The 19,077-nt window shown below is 36.5% G+C and overlaps 1 protein-coding gene across 1 annotated transcript in view; it reads right to left on the bottom strand.

Moving 5' to 3' along the window:
* The window catches only part of PDE1C (phosphodiesterase 1C), a gene marked incomplete at both ends in the record, with an annotated part of 303,957 nt that overhangs the window by 83,615 nt on the left and 201,265 nt on the right, over positions 1–19,077 (bottom strand). Inside the window, 3 exons of the mRNA XM_083379005.1 lie at positions 7,830–7,930; positions 14,223–14,363; positions 17,409–17,525. Of these exons, the coding sequence (XP_083235131.1) occupies positions 7,830–7,930; positions 14,223–14,363; positions 17,409–17,525 (359 nt within the window). The remainder of the gene's footprint in view (positions 1–7,829; positions 7,931–14,222; positions 14,364–17,408; positions 17,526–19,077) is intronic.

The raw sequence follows: 19,077 nt of genomic DNA, 5'->3' as shown, positions 1-19,077 counted from the left end.
GAAGCAGATGAAAAATGTGAGGTTCTTTTCTGTTGGCTTTTCTGAATTAGCTGTTTTAGATTCTAAAAGTTTAGCTCCTAAAGAAGTAATCCTGTAAATAATTTTTATGTCCTCCTCTAGTGCAGGCTCTTTTATGACTCAAGGACTTCAACTCCCAGAATTCCTGAGCCAGCATGGCTCAGCTTGGAAACCTCTCTCTTTCCCCTCAGCATGGCTGGCTCATGATTTCTGGGAGTTGAAGTCCACAAGTCATAAAAAAGAGCCAAGATTGCTAGCCCTGCATTAGGCTTAGGAAAACCAATAAGGGAGCTGGGTTGTTTGTTTTTGTTTTGTTTTTTCGCAAAAAAAGGTTCCGGAACACCGTTCTGAGTGTTCTATGAGGGAAAAAAGCCCTGACTATACTAGGTGAAATCGCTGATCACCACAGGATGAGATTATTAGTATGCAAATGATACCCAATTGTCTATCTCCATCCTGGCTGAATTAAGGGATGTTGTGGATATTCCAGTTTGCTTCCTGGCCCAATTTAATGTGTGAGTTATCATCTTAAAAGCCATTGGTGGCATGGGACCATATCTCATTCAAATTATAGTCACCTATCCTAATATGTCAAGCAGAGAGGATGTTTGGTTCGAATTGACGAGGACTCAGAGTGGTTAACACTGAACGAGTTTATTGAATACACAAAGTCAACTGTCAAATGTCAAATGTTGCAACCCTTTTATAGAGAAAGCGTTTGAACTGTAACCAATACAAACTGTCTGTTTTCCCGCTCCTTGGTTGTGGCGTCCAATGATTGCACCTTATTTTCCCGCTTTAAACCTTGCAAAGCTGCACAGTGTTTGCAATATCTTCTATGGCTTATTGCTAACTATTTACATACACAACACCCCTTACCCCCCAGTTGGTGTCATTTCTTTACAAAGTCCTTTAGGTATTTTGGTGGCCTATGTATTCTAGAAGGGTATCTGTTACTTTGGCTGCTAGGGGCCCCTTTTCCTGGTTGACTGCTTGGCTGCTGGTTACTATGCTGGTTACTACTGGACCTGGGCTCAGGGTTACTGGCTTCAGATGTACTGCCTTGTGTATTAGGTTGTGTTTGGGATTCAGTTGTCACTGGCCTACTTCGCAGGGGTATTTCCCAATCAATTGGACTGAATTGTTGTTGATGGGCATCTGGAAATATGTCATCTTGCCCCACCACTACACCACTTTCAGGCCTAATGTTATCTGTACTGTTTGCCCTAACTGAGCTTTGGTCCCCCTCAGCTGGCACACACCCACTAGATCTTTTCCTCAGCTGGTCTATGTGTCTTTTACAGACCCTATTCCCTTCCCCCTCAATGATGTATGATAAGGGACCTAAGATTTCAGTTACCACCCCAGGAATCCACTTATCCCCTTGGGCGTAGTTCCTGGCCCAAATCAAGTCCCCCACTTCAAATGTTCTGTTAGGAATGTCAAATTCAATGTTTGGTTGGAGTCGGTCGGGGTGTAGTCTGTCCAACTTGGTCAAGATTTTTCTTCCCCACCTCATTTCAGCTGGACTTTTCCCTGTAGCCGAACAAGGGGTTGTGTGTTGGGCCAACAAGAACTCAGCTAGTCTCTGATGCCAGTCACCTCGAATAATTCTTTTAAGCGCGTCCTTCGTGGTCCTCACGTTCCTTTCAGCCAATCCGTTGGTGGAGGGGTGGAAGGGTGCAGAAGTCTTATGCTTAATCGAGTTGGCCTTGAGGAAATCCTGAAATTCAATAGATGTGAATTGTGGCCCGTTATCAGACACTATTAAATCCGGCAACCCATGAGTGGCAAAGAGGCCCCTTAATGCCTGTATTGTTCTGCCTGCCGTTACTGAACTGACCGGTACTACTTCTAGCCATCTAGAGTAGCTGTCGACCACTACAAGGAACGTTAACCCCTGGAAAGGTCCAGCGAAGTCAATATGAATCCTGGACCAAGGATTCCTAGCTAACTCCCATTTATGTGTGCGGATGTGTTGTTGTTCAGGCCTGGAACGTTGGCACAGATGGCAATTGGCAACGCATTCCTCAATGTCTTGGTCCAATCCTGGCCACCACAAGTGACTCCTAGCTAAGGCCTTCATCCTTACTATTCCAGGGTGTCCTTCATGCAATTCAAATAGAATAGCTGATTTGTGGATTCCTGGGATTACTACACGAGTTCCCCAAAGTAAGCAACCCATATGAACTGATAGTTCATCCTTCCTTCGGAAAAATGGACTGTATTTTACGTCTGGGTTGGCGTTGGGCCAACCGCTCATGACCCAGGCCATTACTCTCCTTAAGATGGGGTCCTTATTGGTTGCCTCCGCTATGTCTTTAGCAGTTAGGGGCAGATCAGGAATATCTTGTAGGGACATTACTTGTCCCACTGGGGCAGGGTCCTCCTCTGTTGTGCTAAGGGGCAATCTGCTAAGAGCGTCTGCATGACCCATGTCTTTACCTGGTCGGTATTGGAGGGAAAATGAATATGCTGAGAGGAAAATGGACCATCTCAGCATCCTGGGAGACATAATTTGGGGAGTCTGTTTATCTGTGGTAAACAGTCCCAGCAGGGGTTTGTGGTCTGTCAGGATTGTAAAGTTCCTGCCATACAGGTAGTCGTGGAACTTTTTAACTCCTGCCACTATGGCTAAAGCTTCCCGGTCAATTTGAGCATAGTTCCGCTCTGCCTTGGTTAGTGTGCGGGAGTAGTAAGCAATGGGTCTTTGCATTCCCTGGGTGTCTAAATGGCTGATTACTGCCCCGACGCCATAAGGCGAAGCATCGCACGCCAGGTAGATTGGTCTATTTTCTATAAAGTGGGTTACAGTTGAGCTACTGGAAAGGATATCTTTTAAGGTCTGGAAACTCACTTTGTGCTTGTCTTGCCAATGCCAAGGGGTCTTCTTATCTAAAAGCCTGTGCAGTGGTTCTGCAATGGCAGCCTTATGTGGCACAAAAGTGTGATAAAAATTTACCAAGCCTAGGAAGGCCTGTAGCTCAGCCTTGTTCCTTGGTTCAGGAGCCCCTTTTATTGCTTTAATTTTTTCAGGGGTAGGGTGGACCCCGCTTTTGTCAATCCTGAACCCCAAAAAATCAGTGGATTTAACCCCTATGCTACATTTTTCCTTTTTTAATTTTAATCCAGCCTTTCTAAATCTACCCAGTACCTGTTCCAGCCGCTCTACTAACATTCCTTCATCTTTTCCAGCTATTAGGACATCATCAAAGTAAGGGCATACTCCAGGTATGCCCTTTAAGGTCCTCTCCATCACTTCTTGGAAGATGCCTGGAGCAGCTGCAATCCCAAATTGCAGTCTGTGGACTCGGAACGCCCCCTTGTGGGTAACAATTGTTTGCGCCTCTGCAGCCTCTTTGGAAACAGTCAACTGTAAGTACGCATGCGCCAAGTCGAGCTTGGCGAAGATGGCGGCGTCCTGGATCGTGGCGAGGACCTGCTTCACCGTCGGGACCGGGTAAGCATGCTTTTTCATTCCAATGTTGAGGGTCGCTTTATAGTCGGCGCAGATCCTCACATCCCCATTGGGTTTGAGGGGTGTGACGATCGGCGTCTCCCATAAACCGCCCTCAACGGGTTCTAAAACTCCGAGGCCTACAAGCCGGTCGAGCTCGGCCTCGATTTTTTCTTTTAAGGCAAAAGGTACCCTCCGGGCCTTTAGCCTGATTGGATTTACTGAGGGGTCTAGGTTAAAATTAATGGGGGGCCCTTTGTACTTGCCTAGAGATCCATCGAATACGTCTGCAAATTCTTTGCAGACGGATTCGAGGGTCTTATTTTTAATCACAGAATTTATTCCCCCTATCCAAATTCCCAGGGCAGGAAACCAATTAAGCCCTATTAAGCTAGTCCTATTCCCCTCCGTAACTACCACATCTAAGACCCCCTTAAATCCCTTAAAATTAACTCTAAGGCTGGTCTTTCCCTTTACGATTATTGGACTTTTTTGGAAGTCCGTTAATTGAATATTTGTTGGGCTAAGTGGAATTCTTTTTCCACTTAGTTGTTCAATTTTTTTCAGGGTTTCAGTGGAAATTATCGACACTGAAGCCCCAGAGTCGATTTCCATTCTGCAAGGAACCCCTTGCAGAAGGACTGTGATTTTTAATTTTCCGTCCGGAAAATTGTGCCCCCTTCCCTGCCTTTTCCGATTGACTCGGGCCACCTCCCCTGGGTTTGAAAATTTCGCCCGGGATCTAGGGGTCTCCTTGCCACTAGCATTGGGGGTTACCTTACCCTCTGGCCACACATCGACTTCATTCAGACGGGAGTCCCGGACGCGGTTTCTGCAGATGGCCTGGATGTGGCCGGTCTTGCCACAAGCCCTGCACTTGGCGGTGCGGAATCGGCAGGAAGCGCGGGGATGGTTGCCGCCACAGCTGCCGCATCGGTTCTGGGTGTCGTTGTCGCGCGGTCTGGTTGCGGTGTCCCGCCACGGTCGTTGTGCCCCGGTCGGTGGTCTCTGCGGTGTTGCGGGTTGTTGCCGGCGGCCGGGTTCGGGCCCTTCGCTTCTAAGTTGTCTGGGTGCCATCTTCCCAAATCGCCTGGAGACTTCGGCGATCTCTTCCTCCCACTGCTGATCCACCTCCCCGCAGTCCACATAGCCCTCTTGGTTAATTTCAGGTGCTGTCGCCATGCTACTGCGGGGGGGGTCGCGATACCCGGTAGACTCATACGTTAGGAGTTCGTCGAGCACTTCCTGTAAATCGCCAGTAGGTTTGGCGATTATTCTGTTTTGTAATTGTTCATCGCGTAAGCCTAGCACAACTCTGTCCCGAATCCTAATTTCTAAATTATCGTATTTGCAACGAACTGCGGCTTCCCTAACGGCAGCGACGAATTTCTGTATGGATTCCCCCGGTCTCTGATTTCTCTTCTCGAAGATGCGCCGCCAAAAAAGTTCGGACCTTCGGGGAGTAAAGTGCACCTTTAGTTTTGCAAGGAGGTCGGCATAGGGCACGCTGGAGACTGGTTGTGGCTGGCACAGCCCGACAGCGACTCTGTAGACCGGTGTGCCGCAAATTGTCAAAAGTGCCGCCGCTTTTTTTCGGTCGTCGGTGATTCCGTTCACTAACAGGAATCCTTCGACCTGACCAATATATTCTTCCCAATCTTCGGGGAAGTTAGGGTCAAATTCCTTCAATGACCCGATTTGCGCCATTCGGAGAATTTTTTTCCTATTCTGCCGCGGCCGCTCGGTTGACTGTGACTCGCTCAGACTTTGCCGCCTTCACGACAATTCTTCCTAATCTCTGGTCTTCTGTCGATCCCACCTTCGTCGCCAGTTGTTTGGTTCGAATTGACGAGGACTCAGAGTGGTTAACACTGAACGAGTTTATTGAATACACAAAGTCAACTGTCAAATGTCAAATGTTGCAACCCTTTTATAGAGAAAGCGTTTGAACTGTAACCAATACAAACTGTCTGTTTTCCCGCTCCTTGGTTGTGGCGTCCAATGATTGCACCTTATTTTCCCGCTTTAAACCTTGCAAAGCTGCACAGTGTTTGCAATATCTTCTATGGCTTATTGCTAACTATTTACATACACAACAGAGGATATGTTACAAACCCCATCAGTTGAAGAATTTTGCCTGGCAGGATCCATGAAGAAAGCTTGATCTAATATTGTCCCTGCCCTGTGGAACATCTTGCCTCCTTCCACCCAAAATGAGGTCAATCCCTACTTTTCTGGCCTTCCAGAAAAACATGAAGACCTGGCTCTCCCAATCTGCATGGTTATCAAAAAGTGGTATACAACTTTGAGGATGTTGGTGGTCTGAGAATGCTCCCTCTGTCTTTTAAGTTATTTTTTATCCTTGTTCTTGTTTGTCATTTAGTTTTAGTTCTAACTGTATCTTTCATATGATTTTATGACCTTTTAATCTATAAATTGCTCAACTCACAGATAGTGAAATGAGTGATACCTAAATGTGCTATAGAAATAAAAATCCTCTCTTATGAAAAGATTCTTTTTGTTATCCTCTCATTTTAATTTATTATTCAAATTATCTACCTTCTCCTTTTCTTTTATATCTGATGGCATGTTCAATTGGATTAGAATTTTTTAAAAAATTAATCCACCTTCTTTCATTTAATATTACACAAATAATTCATCATGATTTCAGATTACATTTAAGACCTATAAACAATTATAAACAATATTGTTGTGTTGACTCCTGTCTTTTATATTTCTCCCTCTACCTCCCAGTTCCATTTTGGGTCTGTCAATAAGTGTGTGTGTGTGTGTGTGTGTGTGTGTGTGTGTGTGTGCGTGTTCGTGTGTGTGTGCATGTGTGCACACTTGCACAGTGGTGTGTATGTCCATATAAACAGAAAACTATTTGTCTCCTAGCACAGGCAAGACAATGGAACAGTTTAAGCAAGTATAGACAAAAGATGACATAACCTGAAAAGCCTACACTGCTTTTTATTCAATTTAGTACAACCACAATCTGGTTTGCTAATTTGTATATTTTATCTTTATTTCAGAGAGAAAAAATAAAAAGAGATCTTTTAATAGCTTACAATTTAAAAAAGTATGACTTCAAAATTTCTGAGCAGTTTCATATGAAATTTGATGTGTTAAATTGCTCTGAGATTAATTTTCCTGCAAATTTGGTAGTATTCGATTTTCCTCTTGAAATTACTTATAAACTACTTACCTTTGGATACAGAATAATGGATTGGAGGAGCCTTGAGATTATCTAGCCCAATGCAGAAAATCAGGCAGTACAACTGCTGGTTTAGCAGCTTCCACTTGTTAAGTCTTTAACAAGCAATTTATTCCATTCCCAAACTGCTGTCATAGTTTTTACTTATATATCCTTTCTCTCATGTCATGATCTGTCCATTGTTTCCTTTTGAATTCCATCAAATATAAACTCAATTTCTGAAACTGTACTCACCTAAACTGTTGCCAACATTATATGTTTGCAATTTATCTTCTATTGCTTCTGAATTAAAGGTAATTGTATATTTTAATGTTAATTATGTATTTTATAGACAGCATAAAACATTTTTCATTCATCTGTAGCTGTTTGTGTTTTCTACATCAATAGGCATATGTATGTTGACAAAGACTGCACAAATGCAATTAAGATTCTTTTCTGTGCATTTTTTCTAAAAGCCAAATATCAAGGTGTTGTGAAAAAAACTAGCATGACAGAAAGATGTTACAAACCTGTGTTCAAATTTCAGTATTGTCCCTATATATCATCAGTCTATTAATAAATAAAAACCACTCATAATATATTATTTATTATTTGATTTCTTTTAGATTATAAAGTATAAATAATTGGTTTAGTATTTTACTAACAAATGAAAATAGAAATTCAGAACACATATTACAGCACTCAATGGAGAAAAAAACATAGCAAAGAGGGGAAAATCATCTCAGCTAGGTGCCACTAAAGGGGTTGACAAAAACCAAAATGTTGTGACATGAATAAATTATATGAAATAAAATATAAAGAAGAAACATGAAAGTAGATATGAGGTTTATATACCTGATAATATATCATAAATTATCATTCCAGCTTCTAAATATATATATGAATATATTGCTATATTTAAAACTGTTAACTACAATTTTATGACCTGCCTGGAACTTTATTTTGATAGCCAAAATCTCAAATTGTGAGAAGAAAAACTGAAACTACACTAATGAAGTTTAGACTTAGCAATTTAATGGCAAATATACCCCATAGGTATATTGACATAATATCTAAAACTTATTAAATTGATTTTGCAAACTCCATTTCAACCTTTCTCCACTTTTGCTTGATCATAGCTCATCTTTCAGCACTCACCGTGTTTGAATATGAAAGTTGTTTGTAGTTCCAGTGTGCTCATAGTCATGGATAGCAGCTGCAAAAATCATAGCAAAGATCTCCAGTTCTGTTAACCAGTGCTGAAAAAAATATTTTGAGAAATCAGGTAATATATTATATTGCAAAGTTTAAATAGACTATTGTTTAGTAAGGCCAATAATGTTTGAAACTAATATCTTTTTACTAAGATTATCACTGATGTAGCTCCTGAATAACAATGCAGAATTTTAAAAAATATTAATCTCAATTGCTGTGCTATTATCTACAGGCAATCTTGATATTTTAGAATTTTACTCTTGGGGCACCACACAAACTGTTCAAGAACTTCAAATTCTAATGAGACAGTAAAATACACTCTGAATATTTTTGTCCAGTTTCTTCTCCTCCCATTCCCAACTCCTGAAAAACTGAATCCCAAATATTTGAAAACTTGTATCTTATCCTTGAGAGTGTTTAACAATATTCCCATTCTTTTGGTTTTTCCCATCTTTAATCTTAAAAGTGTTATTTAATATTAATTATTTAATGTTATTTGTAGGGTTAATTACAAGGAGTATTTCAGGGTTCATTGTTCATAATTAAAAAAACTTTCAAAAGCTGATGAAGCAAATGTAAACCAGAAAAAATATGATTGATTGATATTTTTATTTGTGGCTATCAAAATCCTGGATATATCTCTGAGTAGAGAAAAATATGTTGTTCTGCAAAGTAGCATCTAGTTCACTTAAAATAATGTGAGCGCACTTCGGTTTAAATTTAAAAATTACAAAAGTTAACTAGAGAACTATCCAGAAAAAATATTGGTTGCTCAAACATAGCTGAAATTAACAGTTTTAAAAACTTTCTTACGTGTGTAATGAAAAATCAACTTTGATTTAAACCCTTCCTAGAACACCCTGTTAAAGAAGAAAAATTCACTTTCCCATATTCAGTCTTGCATCTTTCAATCTAACAATGTGACATGACAAATATCTTTTTTCAGTTGGTTTCAGAAAATTCCAAAGACTTAATTTCAGACACATGGGTAGCATTGCCTTTAGGATGGCTTATATCTTCCAATTTATAATATTTAAGGAGTTTAAGTTATCGAGGACTGGAGATAGAAATCATTGACAAATTGCCATGTTTTGGTTTTGCACATAAGCAGATTTCTATTTTGTATTTAATAATAATAATTAATAATAATAATAATAATAATAATAATAATAATAATAATAAAAATAACGATGATGATGATGATGATGATGGAAGGGACCTTGGAGGTCATCTAGTCCAACCCCCTGCTCAAATGGATGACCAGTCTCTTCTTAAAAACTTCCAGTGTTTGAGTATCTAATAGAATTTACCTAATAGTAGCCAACCAAATTTGCAGACTATAATCTTTCTTATTTAGTAAACCCAAACTAATAATTTCAAACAAATAAATTGGATTTATAAGTGTGGTATACATAGGAATATGTTTTATGCCATCCAGAACTGTGTATTTGTGAGATGGATGACTATATAAATATGCTGAATAAATAAATTATATATAAAAATTCCTTCAAATAGTATTTTTTTCAGCTGTCTTATCCTCATGATTATTATCACCATCATAATAAAAAAGTCATTGACTATAGGAAAAAAAGTTATCTGAACTCACTCAGAATTTGCTGTATCTGGAATAACTTTTCTAAAAGTAAAGCAAAACAAAACACAAAACAGACAGGGCACTTTCAATGTACTTAGCCATGTACTGTTTTCACCAAAATCCCACCATTTAAAGATATCTAATTGTTACCATGTTTTGTAAAAGATGTGCTTAGATTCTAAATAGAAAAAAAAACTTTGAAAGAAGTTCGAAGATATGCTTTCAGTGAGTCTCTTCTTCTGAATACTTTTTGCAGATTTAGCATGAAACTATGTAGTCAAATAATTTTCAATAAATCTGAACAAGAAAGAAATAATCTATAAAGAACAATAGACCAAAAAAGTATGGTATTCTGATCTGAAAGCACTATGCTGATATCACCACAGCTGAAAAATCCATTTGTATAAAGCAGAGTTCTACACCTAATAATAATCAAAGCTCCAATACCCATTTTCTAATGTGTATACAGATCTAGGAAATAGATTAATTAGAGAAGTGTTTAATTTCTCCACATTACAGTATAAGGCTCTTGTAAAATCCAAACCCTTCTCACCAGCTGCCTGCAATTAGTGCAGGTTCGCATCCCACCAGGCTCAAGGTTGACTCAGCCTTCCATCCTTCCGAGGTAGGTAAAATGAGGACCCAGATTGTTGGGGGCAATTAAGCTGACTTTGTAATAATGCCGCTTGGGGTGTGTGTGAAAGCCCTAATAAGCAGGCATATACATAGAATGAAGGCTACCACTAAGCTTGTAAGCCGCCCTGAGTCTTTGGAGAAGGGCGGGATATAAATGGAATTAAAATAAAATAAAATAAAATAAATATAACAACAAGCTTTCTTCCTCCTGATACATGCATGAAATTATATCTGTATAATTGCATGCACACAGGGATCTCTTCCTCCTAGTCTGGCAGTAGGAATAGTATTCTCTACTATTCATGCTTTAACTTGATAAATAAATATCAACTTAATATTTGAAAAATGTCCATGACTCTGATTATCTTACCATCACTTTTTTTAAAAATTTGCATTTCCAATTCTCTACTAGAAAACAATGATAGCTGCCTTGCCGCTCTCATGTTACTCATTAAAATAATATAGTCTCCCTGCTGCCTCAGTGACTTCTTGCTTCCAATAAAGAGGTAACTACCAATCAGGAGGTAGACAGCTGCACACCTATGGTTGTTTTACAGAGCAAGATCATGTAGTTGTTTACACTCAGCTTTAAAGCAAACATTTGCTTCAGTCAAAATGTACTGACAGAAATTGGCTCCCACATAACACTCACAGTTGTGGCCCAGTTTAAAGTTATATTCTGTATTCAAGAACCCTGCATTCAGCATCTTTTTACATTTCTCACAGTTAATTATGAGAAATGTAAAAAGATGGTGAATGCAGGGCTCTTCTAAAACAGGAGAAAATATTGTTTGATTAAAGCTTTGGTTATATTTTTTTCATTTGTGGGGTTCTGTTGTTGCTGAATGCATTTTAAAATACATTGACTGTAAATAATTTAAAATTATTTCATGAAATATAGCAATTGCCATAGTATATTTTGAATGTGACCTCTTTGACTTTATTCCTTCACTCACAGCTGATTACACACACACACACACACACACACACACACACACACACACACACACATATATATATATATATATATATATATATATATATATATATATATATATATATATATATGTGTGTGTGTGTGTGTGTGTGTGTGTGTGTGTGTGTGTGTGTGTTTTCTTTTCTTTTTGTACGATATCCAGGCATTCAGAAATGGTACAATTGCTTACATCATGGAAGTCATTATGATACCAGAAAAACAGCTATATATTATTTGGTTGTTGTAGTAAAAAAACTTTAAAAGGTTTGTAATATCTTAGAATATAAAAATATTCATATTCTGTACGTTTTAATGGATTTCCTGATTTCTGCTAATCTACCTTGCTAAGTGAACTATAATTCATGGAACAATCTGCTACATTTGTGAGTTTCTAAAGTATTACTGGATATTTTACTTCTACAGTAGGTATTAAGGGTATACAAAACTTTCTCAGCTTGAAACAGTTATACTGTGTGTCCTTTTTACATGTGTTTTGTTCCAAATTTGCGAGACCATGTATTGGTTTTATCACATTCTTGAATCAAAACAGTCATTTTTCATCATATTGTTTTGATATTCTATTCCAACAGCTGGGAGGAGAGGTTGGAGCCTCGCAACTGTCAGGCCTTCAGCATAGGCTGTATCAGGAGGCAGTTATCACAACTACAGGAACAATGTATTTGTAGGATATAATAATAGAATTTTGAAAACATGACAGATTTTTTCCCCTTCTACCTCATATACCAAAGGAAGTCAAGGCAGGGCAATTTGAATGTCTTTCTCTCTCCCTCCTATCTTTCAGGGCTAAACTAATGTTAATGTAACCATCCTTGCATTCCTTATTCAAGGTTATCATTGAACTCTCTTATGCCAACTTAACTAATACTGATTTCATTCTTGCTATTACTACTGGAATTGGAGGTAGTGAAGTTGGTTAGCATATGTACAGAGGCAGATGTTATTGCTGCCAGCGGGCTCTACTCACTGATTCACCTGGGTGAAAGCATTGACATTCAGGCATTATTTTACAATGCCTTGGTAAGGCCACACCTGGAATACTGCATCCAGTTTTGGTCACCACAATGTAGAAAAGATGTCGAGACTCTAGAAAGAGTACAGAGAAGAGCAACAAAGATGATTGGGGGACTGGAGGCTAAAACATATAGGCAACGGTTGCTGGAATTGGGTATGTGTAGTTTAACGAAGAGAAGGGTGAGGGGTGACATGATAGCAGTGTTCCAATATCTCAGGGGCTGCCACAAAGAAGAGGGAGCCAAGCTATTCTCCAAAGCACCTGAAAGCAGGACAAGAAGCAACGGATGGAAACTAGTCAAGGAGAGAAGCAACCTAGACCTAAGGAGAAACTTCCTGACAGTTAGAACAATTAACCAGTGGAACAACCTGCCTCCAGAAGTGGTGAATGCTCCAACACTGGAAGTTTTTAAGAAGAGACTGGACAGCCATTTGTCTGAAATGGTATAGGGTTTCCTGCCTTAGCAGGGGGGTGGACTAAATGACCTCCAAGGTCCCTTCCAACTTATTATTATTATTATTATTATTATTATTATTATTATTATTATTATTATTTTGGATGGCTGATTGTAAACAAGACTCTTATCTAGAGTCTTGCTAGATTAGAGGATTATATAAAGCCAAATAAAAAAAGGTAAAAGAGTCCCTGTGGATTTTACTCCACTAGTCGTTGCCACCTATAGGAGGTAGTGCTTACCTCCATTTCAAGGCCATTGAGCTAGGGCTCTCCAAAGACATTTCCACGGTCATGTGGCCAGGATGATGTCACAGAGAGCTGTTACCTTCCCACCGAAGTGGTACCTATTTATCTACTTGCATTTGTATGCTTTCGATATGCTAGGTTGGCAGGAGTTGGGGCAAGGATGGGAGCTCACCCTGTGGTGTGGAACTTGGATCTCACACATGAGCTGCGGGCTTTCCAGCTGACAAATGCCACATCTTAACCACTGAGCCATGTTGCCCTCCCCAGAAACTCAATCCCACTAAACATAAATATTTAATGGGAAATACCTATCTTGTCTGGTATAGTTGAATTATTGTGTACTTTTTGTGTCTCTAATGGATTTATTTGTGCTGAGATTCAGAAAGTATTTAAATACTAGTTTACTGGTTTATTATAACTCTGATCTTTTTAAAAATTGCCATTGTCCTAATTTTAGTAGCATTCCTGTAATAATATGATTTTGTAGTTATTTATGTTAAAGTAGGTACACATACATAGGATATAAAAGTAAAAGCTGCCTCTTCCATAGCTGGTTATAGGAATTTCTTTTATTTTTGAAAAGTAATCAACCTTTTGGCCAAAGTTCCTGTTGGTTGAGTAGTGAGTAATAAGCAGCATGTGTTGCCCAGCTGCTTTAATGATTTTGTTCCAAGTTGTTACTGTTTTCTAAAATCAAAGTGTTTTAAGGTTTGTTCACTGAAACATAAGCTGTTTTGTCCCAAACATATTTTCTACTCAGTATATATCCCTAACATACCCTATATCAAACTGTTCCAAACTTGAGGCATTATCTTCATAAAGATTATCAGGAAGTTTGTGGGAAAGCCACATTGATAGATATTAATATAGAAAGAGGTGTAAGTGTAATGAGTAGGACTCTTTGTGGTCTGAGTTGCAATACATGTTCAGAATAATATTTTTCTCATATTAGTTACTGACTGCAGTTTTAACAGATTTGTGATACAATTACTATATATTAAAGTATATATTCTATAAAAAATAGAATGGCATTTATATTTTGGATTGACCATCTACCTAACTTAATAAATGTTATCTTCATTTACCTGAACATTTAAGTCTACAAATCTAAAATCCGAAGTTTAACAATATTGTTAGAAAAGTTCCTAACATATGTTGAAACATCAAATTATAATCCAAATAGTCTTAATTAATAAAATGCTTGCCCTCACTAAGTCAATAACAACTTAATGCCATATATTAAATAAAGATAAAAGTGCTTGGAAAAAGTCCTACTTTAGCAAACCCAAATTTTAGTTGTGCCGTAAATACCTTCAAACCTATTTTATTGCCATGATCAATTGCATAACTATTTTCATATTGGTCTTTTAATTGATTAGTGTTTTGTCTACTTACTGCTACACCTGTCTTAAAAAGGAGGTAATGAACAGTCTGTGTGACATCTGCTGCATGCATTAGATTGTGGTATGGATTTTTATACTTGCTATAGCCAACTTCCAGAGCTTCCACAAAGGAGACAAGAGCAGAAATTGGAATCTATATATATAAAAAAGAGGGTAGATTGTGAACAACTTTAGCACAGTAATAGATTGATTTAACCTTACTAAACTTTTCATCAGCAGTGTTTCATGTGCTTGAAAATTCTGACATTCTTTAAAGCAAATGCTATCACCCAACTGTATCTTCTTTGAGTTACATAATGTGCTCTATGTCTCACTAATATTAATAAATACAAATTGAAGCAACATATCGGCACTTTCTTTCAGAATTAAAATGTTTAATCTATGAATAATAGGTGATTGACAGGCTAAAAAAACTTCACCCCTGTCCTGTTCTAGTTTCAGTATAGTTTTTAAAATGTTAATCTGTGTAGTTCTAATATTTTAATTATTTTTCTATTTGTTTTAGTTCTAGTAAGCTGTTCAGAGTCACCTTACAGGAAAGATGCAGCATAAAAAATTAATAAAAATAATAATACCTTCATTGTAACATTATAAAACTAATTTTATATTATTTACATTACAATAATATATAATTATTAACCATTTTTTTAGGTATGGAGAGATATGATTATATAATCATGATTGAATTGCTCTAGATCATGGGTTAACTCATTTATAAATTGGAAGTACATTGTTTTATATATATATATATATATATATATATATATATATATATATATATATAATCACAAGATAAGACATCCTACTATTAAATACAGTACATTGTGTTGTTTAAGTGTTCCCTTTATTTTATATATATATATATATATATATATATATATATATATATATATATATATATATATACATACATATATATATAGCGTTTCCACCTAAATCTTTAAATTTAAAAATTACATATTCACATTTAATACTTGTTTTGTTTTTTGAAAGAGAGATTTTCCTTATTTCTTCATACCAAGATGCCAAGATATTAAAAAATGCTTCAAGATATTTGAATGAGTTACTTTGAGTAACATAAATTCCATCAATTTTCCAAGAGTGGCAATGTATAATGAAGAATACTTTGGTTTTACTGTAATTAATATTGAGGCACTCTCTCTGCAATAAGGCAATTCCTCCAAGGCATCACTTAAGATGATGACCATGTCACCATGATCAACTAGAACCAAAAAGATTTTCTAACCAATATAAGACGATGAAACTCTAATATAGGGCTTGCATCAGAAAATTTATATAAAAATTAAGAAGAATGGTCACCAAAATATAGCCCCGCTTTACCTCTTTTCCAAAAGATAAGAAAGAAAGAAAAATAGAAAATGCCCTTGTGATCCAGTTTGGATCTTCATTATAATGTTCCCATGGAGTTTCATAATTAAAATGAAGAGAATGCAGTTATTGATCAGTCTCTTCTGAAGGCAAAGGGAGTTTCTTCTTCATTAATCCATATAAGACAATATTGCTGTGTACCTTCCATTAACAGTAGTAAATAACCTTTCAGTTGGGGAATTGTAAGTACAACATCATTACCATATAATTTAAGTTCATGTCCTTGAGTTCCTAATTTAGCTCCAGACTTTCTAACTTCATGATTTATTTTTACTGATAATGGTTCTAATGCCAATAAAAAATAAAGAAGGGTAAAGGATAAACAACCTCTCTGTGTGGTAAATAAGTCACACTGTAGTTGTTAAATGAGTTTTGCACCTCTCTAGAATTGTAATTGATTCATTGTAGTTATGAAGTCAATGACAGTATTCATGGTAATCACAAATTCTGCTCAATTCCTATTGCAGATAAAGAAAGTATTCTATTATTTTGCTTTATGGAGTAATACGAACATTTTTGCATGAAGTGTTTGCTATATTATTTATGCCTCAGATTCTGTAGACATTTATTATACATTCCTGCTATCCATAAATAAATAAACAAATAAACAAATGCTGAATTGTTATATTTATATACATACATATATTCTAATAGAAATTGGGATGTATTGAGAGGGGAAGGATAAACAGTCATAACAAAGGATTAAATCCTTCATGTAGAACGATTACAGAAGCACTTGTTTTCCTTTACTTCCTATAATGGCTATGAAGCCAAATAATACTCTTGTCACCCAAAATGCATATGGTTTATGGAACAACCACTTATGTTAATTAATCATATTTATATTATTGTAGCTTTTGCATTTCCCCATTAGAGAACACACAATAATTCTATTGAAAATGAGATATCAATATGATTGGTGAAACATTGTGGTCCCTATTCCTTGTAAATCAACATCACAATCAAAGCCATGCCACTAAAAAATGAAAGCTCATCAGTGGGATGAACAGCTTAGATTCAGAAAAGACTGAAATGAAATAAGTCACTGAAAAAGTTTTGTATGAATTCCAGTTTCAGGGGGAGTCTGCAATCAGTTATTAGAGGTTGACAAGACCACGGAATATATAAGTCAGTCACAGGCAGCAAGAGATGAAGAATTGGATGCAGGATCTCTTGACAGTCTTAGAGCCCATATGGCTAAGTATGGAACAGGTGCTTGTTGGAACTCACATTGGCCATTGGCCATTTGTACCTCTTTGGAAACTAGCTATCAAAACAAACAAAGGGATTGTGACTTATATATATGTGTGTGTGTTTGCACATATGTCCTACCTATATTTATTAAATCCTTGCAAATAAAGCTCCTTGCAAGTACTCCTCAGAGTGTGTTTATTTTCTTCTCCACACATAGAATTCAGAACTTAGAATGGGGAAGAAATAAGCCACAAATAACTTGGATAAGAATAGGAAGCAAAGAGTATTGAAAATAATAAAGCCAAAAAGCATGATAAGCATGGGCCATAATTTTATGGGAAGTCTTCCTTTGGCAAAACCTTTTAATACTACTAATTTCATTCCATATATGATGGAGTCATAGATTTCTGAAATTGCCCAATTTTAGTTTATTACAATAATAAGAACATTCTAAGTAAATCAGAGGACAATATATTGCAAACAGTAGCCAAAATAGAAAATGACAATGACAAAAAACCCAGAAGTATAAATTACTGATATGTCACTTTTCAATAATCTATGAATAGGAGAAAGGAAAAGGTATTAGACTACTAACCTTGAATCGGCTGATCAAATCATAGCGTGTGAGTAGTTCATAGAAAATAAATTTTAGTGCATGATCCCCACTAGCATCATTTAATGCAAATACATCAAATGACCACTTGTCTACATTCTGTGTGGAGGGAAAGAAAGGGCATTAGTATATTCTCTTAACCATCTGCACACAAATAAACACTCTCTCTCACACACACACACACACCTTTTTAAGAAGCTTCAAAGTATGGTTTTTAATATTTATTTTTATTACTTTAATATGAAATAGATAATATGCTGTTTTGATTCCGACAAAGCCAGGAAGTCATCTATTTGTATTTCAGAATTTGCTACTTCAAAGGACCTGCATCAATGGTACTTGATTGTGGCTTATTGTGGCTGATACACTGCAGCCAGAAGAACTGGCAGAATTTATGATCCAAAGGATCATAAAACCCACCCACTCCACTTATACTTTTCTATATCTCCTACCTACAAGAAAATTTAAGCCATTCATTGTCCATAATGGTTTGTGTGTAGCAGGGAAATGGCAGATAGATAAATGAAAATATCCTGTTATGCACTTGACATGACATTTATTTTAACATTGTCCTCAATTACTGTAGTGGTCCAACTAAAAAGCAGGATTTTTCTGCTAGTGTTGCATTTTGATTTTAATGTTTTGAATATTTTTTATTTTTTGTGTTCATTTTTTTTCATTTGTTGCATGCTGCCTTGATGGTTATATAGCAGAAACACAGAAGAAATAAATACAAAATTCTCTCCTTTTTAATTGTTACACAATTACTAATCCCATTTTATTATTATGTTAATGTGAAAGAATATTTTAAATCATTCTCCATGTTTTAATTAATACAAAGAAAAGTATATACATTGACAAAAAAGAGATACTTTATTGCATTACAAGTTAGAAGAAATTTCATTTAATATTACTGATATCATATATTTAATTATATTAGAAATGAATATGCCAAATGAAATTTGGCTGTAAAACTTCCTGTTGTGTTTTCAGACTAAGTAAAATCACCACAAGCAATCAGCAAAGCACACAGTGGCTAGAACCCATGTTGTTATAATATCTATCACCTAGTATTTTCAAATAATGCTTTGAAAATAGAAGTAAATAGTATCACTGTCCTTAAAATGGTTGAAGTTATCAATGTATAAATAGAAGAAGAATAGTGATAAATGAAAAATGTTTATTCTATATAAATGTTATCATTGAGAAATGGTATGGTCTTTCCTATTTCAAATTCAAATTCAGATTAGCTGAGCTCACTCTGGTTGATCATTCAATTAGTATTTAATGTACAAACTTCTAGTTGCTGAGTCTATTTAAAGTTTAAACATGTGGGGCCGATTTTGAATTTGCGGGATATATTTGTAAAGTCTTTTTTTCAAAATTATTATTGAACAGATGTTATGATTGTCAGTTTAACTGTAGATGCTTAGGGATTTTTTTACTTATAGGTACCTATTTTAAAATAAGCAGGTACAATATTCAATATTGCTGTGTTTAGATTTGATTGAACAAATGAATTTAGAACACACCTAAAAATAAGTGTACCAAGCGTTCTAAGATTTTTATACAGAGATGAACCTGGGCCTGGTGGAAAAGACTCAAGTAAAAAAAAAGACCATTTATGTGTCTATCTTCCTTCAAAGTCTAG

This window comes from Vipera ursinii (assembly GCF_947247035.1).
Source record: "Vipera ursinii genome assembly, chromosome: Z".
Lineage (NCBI taxonomy): Eukaryota > Metazoa > Chordata > Lepidosauria > Squamata > Viperidae > Vipera > Vipera ursinii.
Note: the sequence above shows the minus strand (reverse complement) of the source record. Positions and strands in the feature narration are given on the sequence as shown.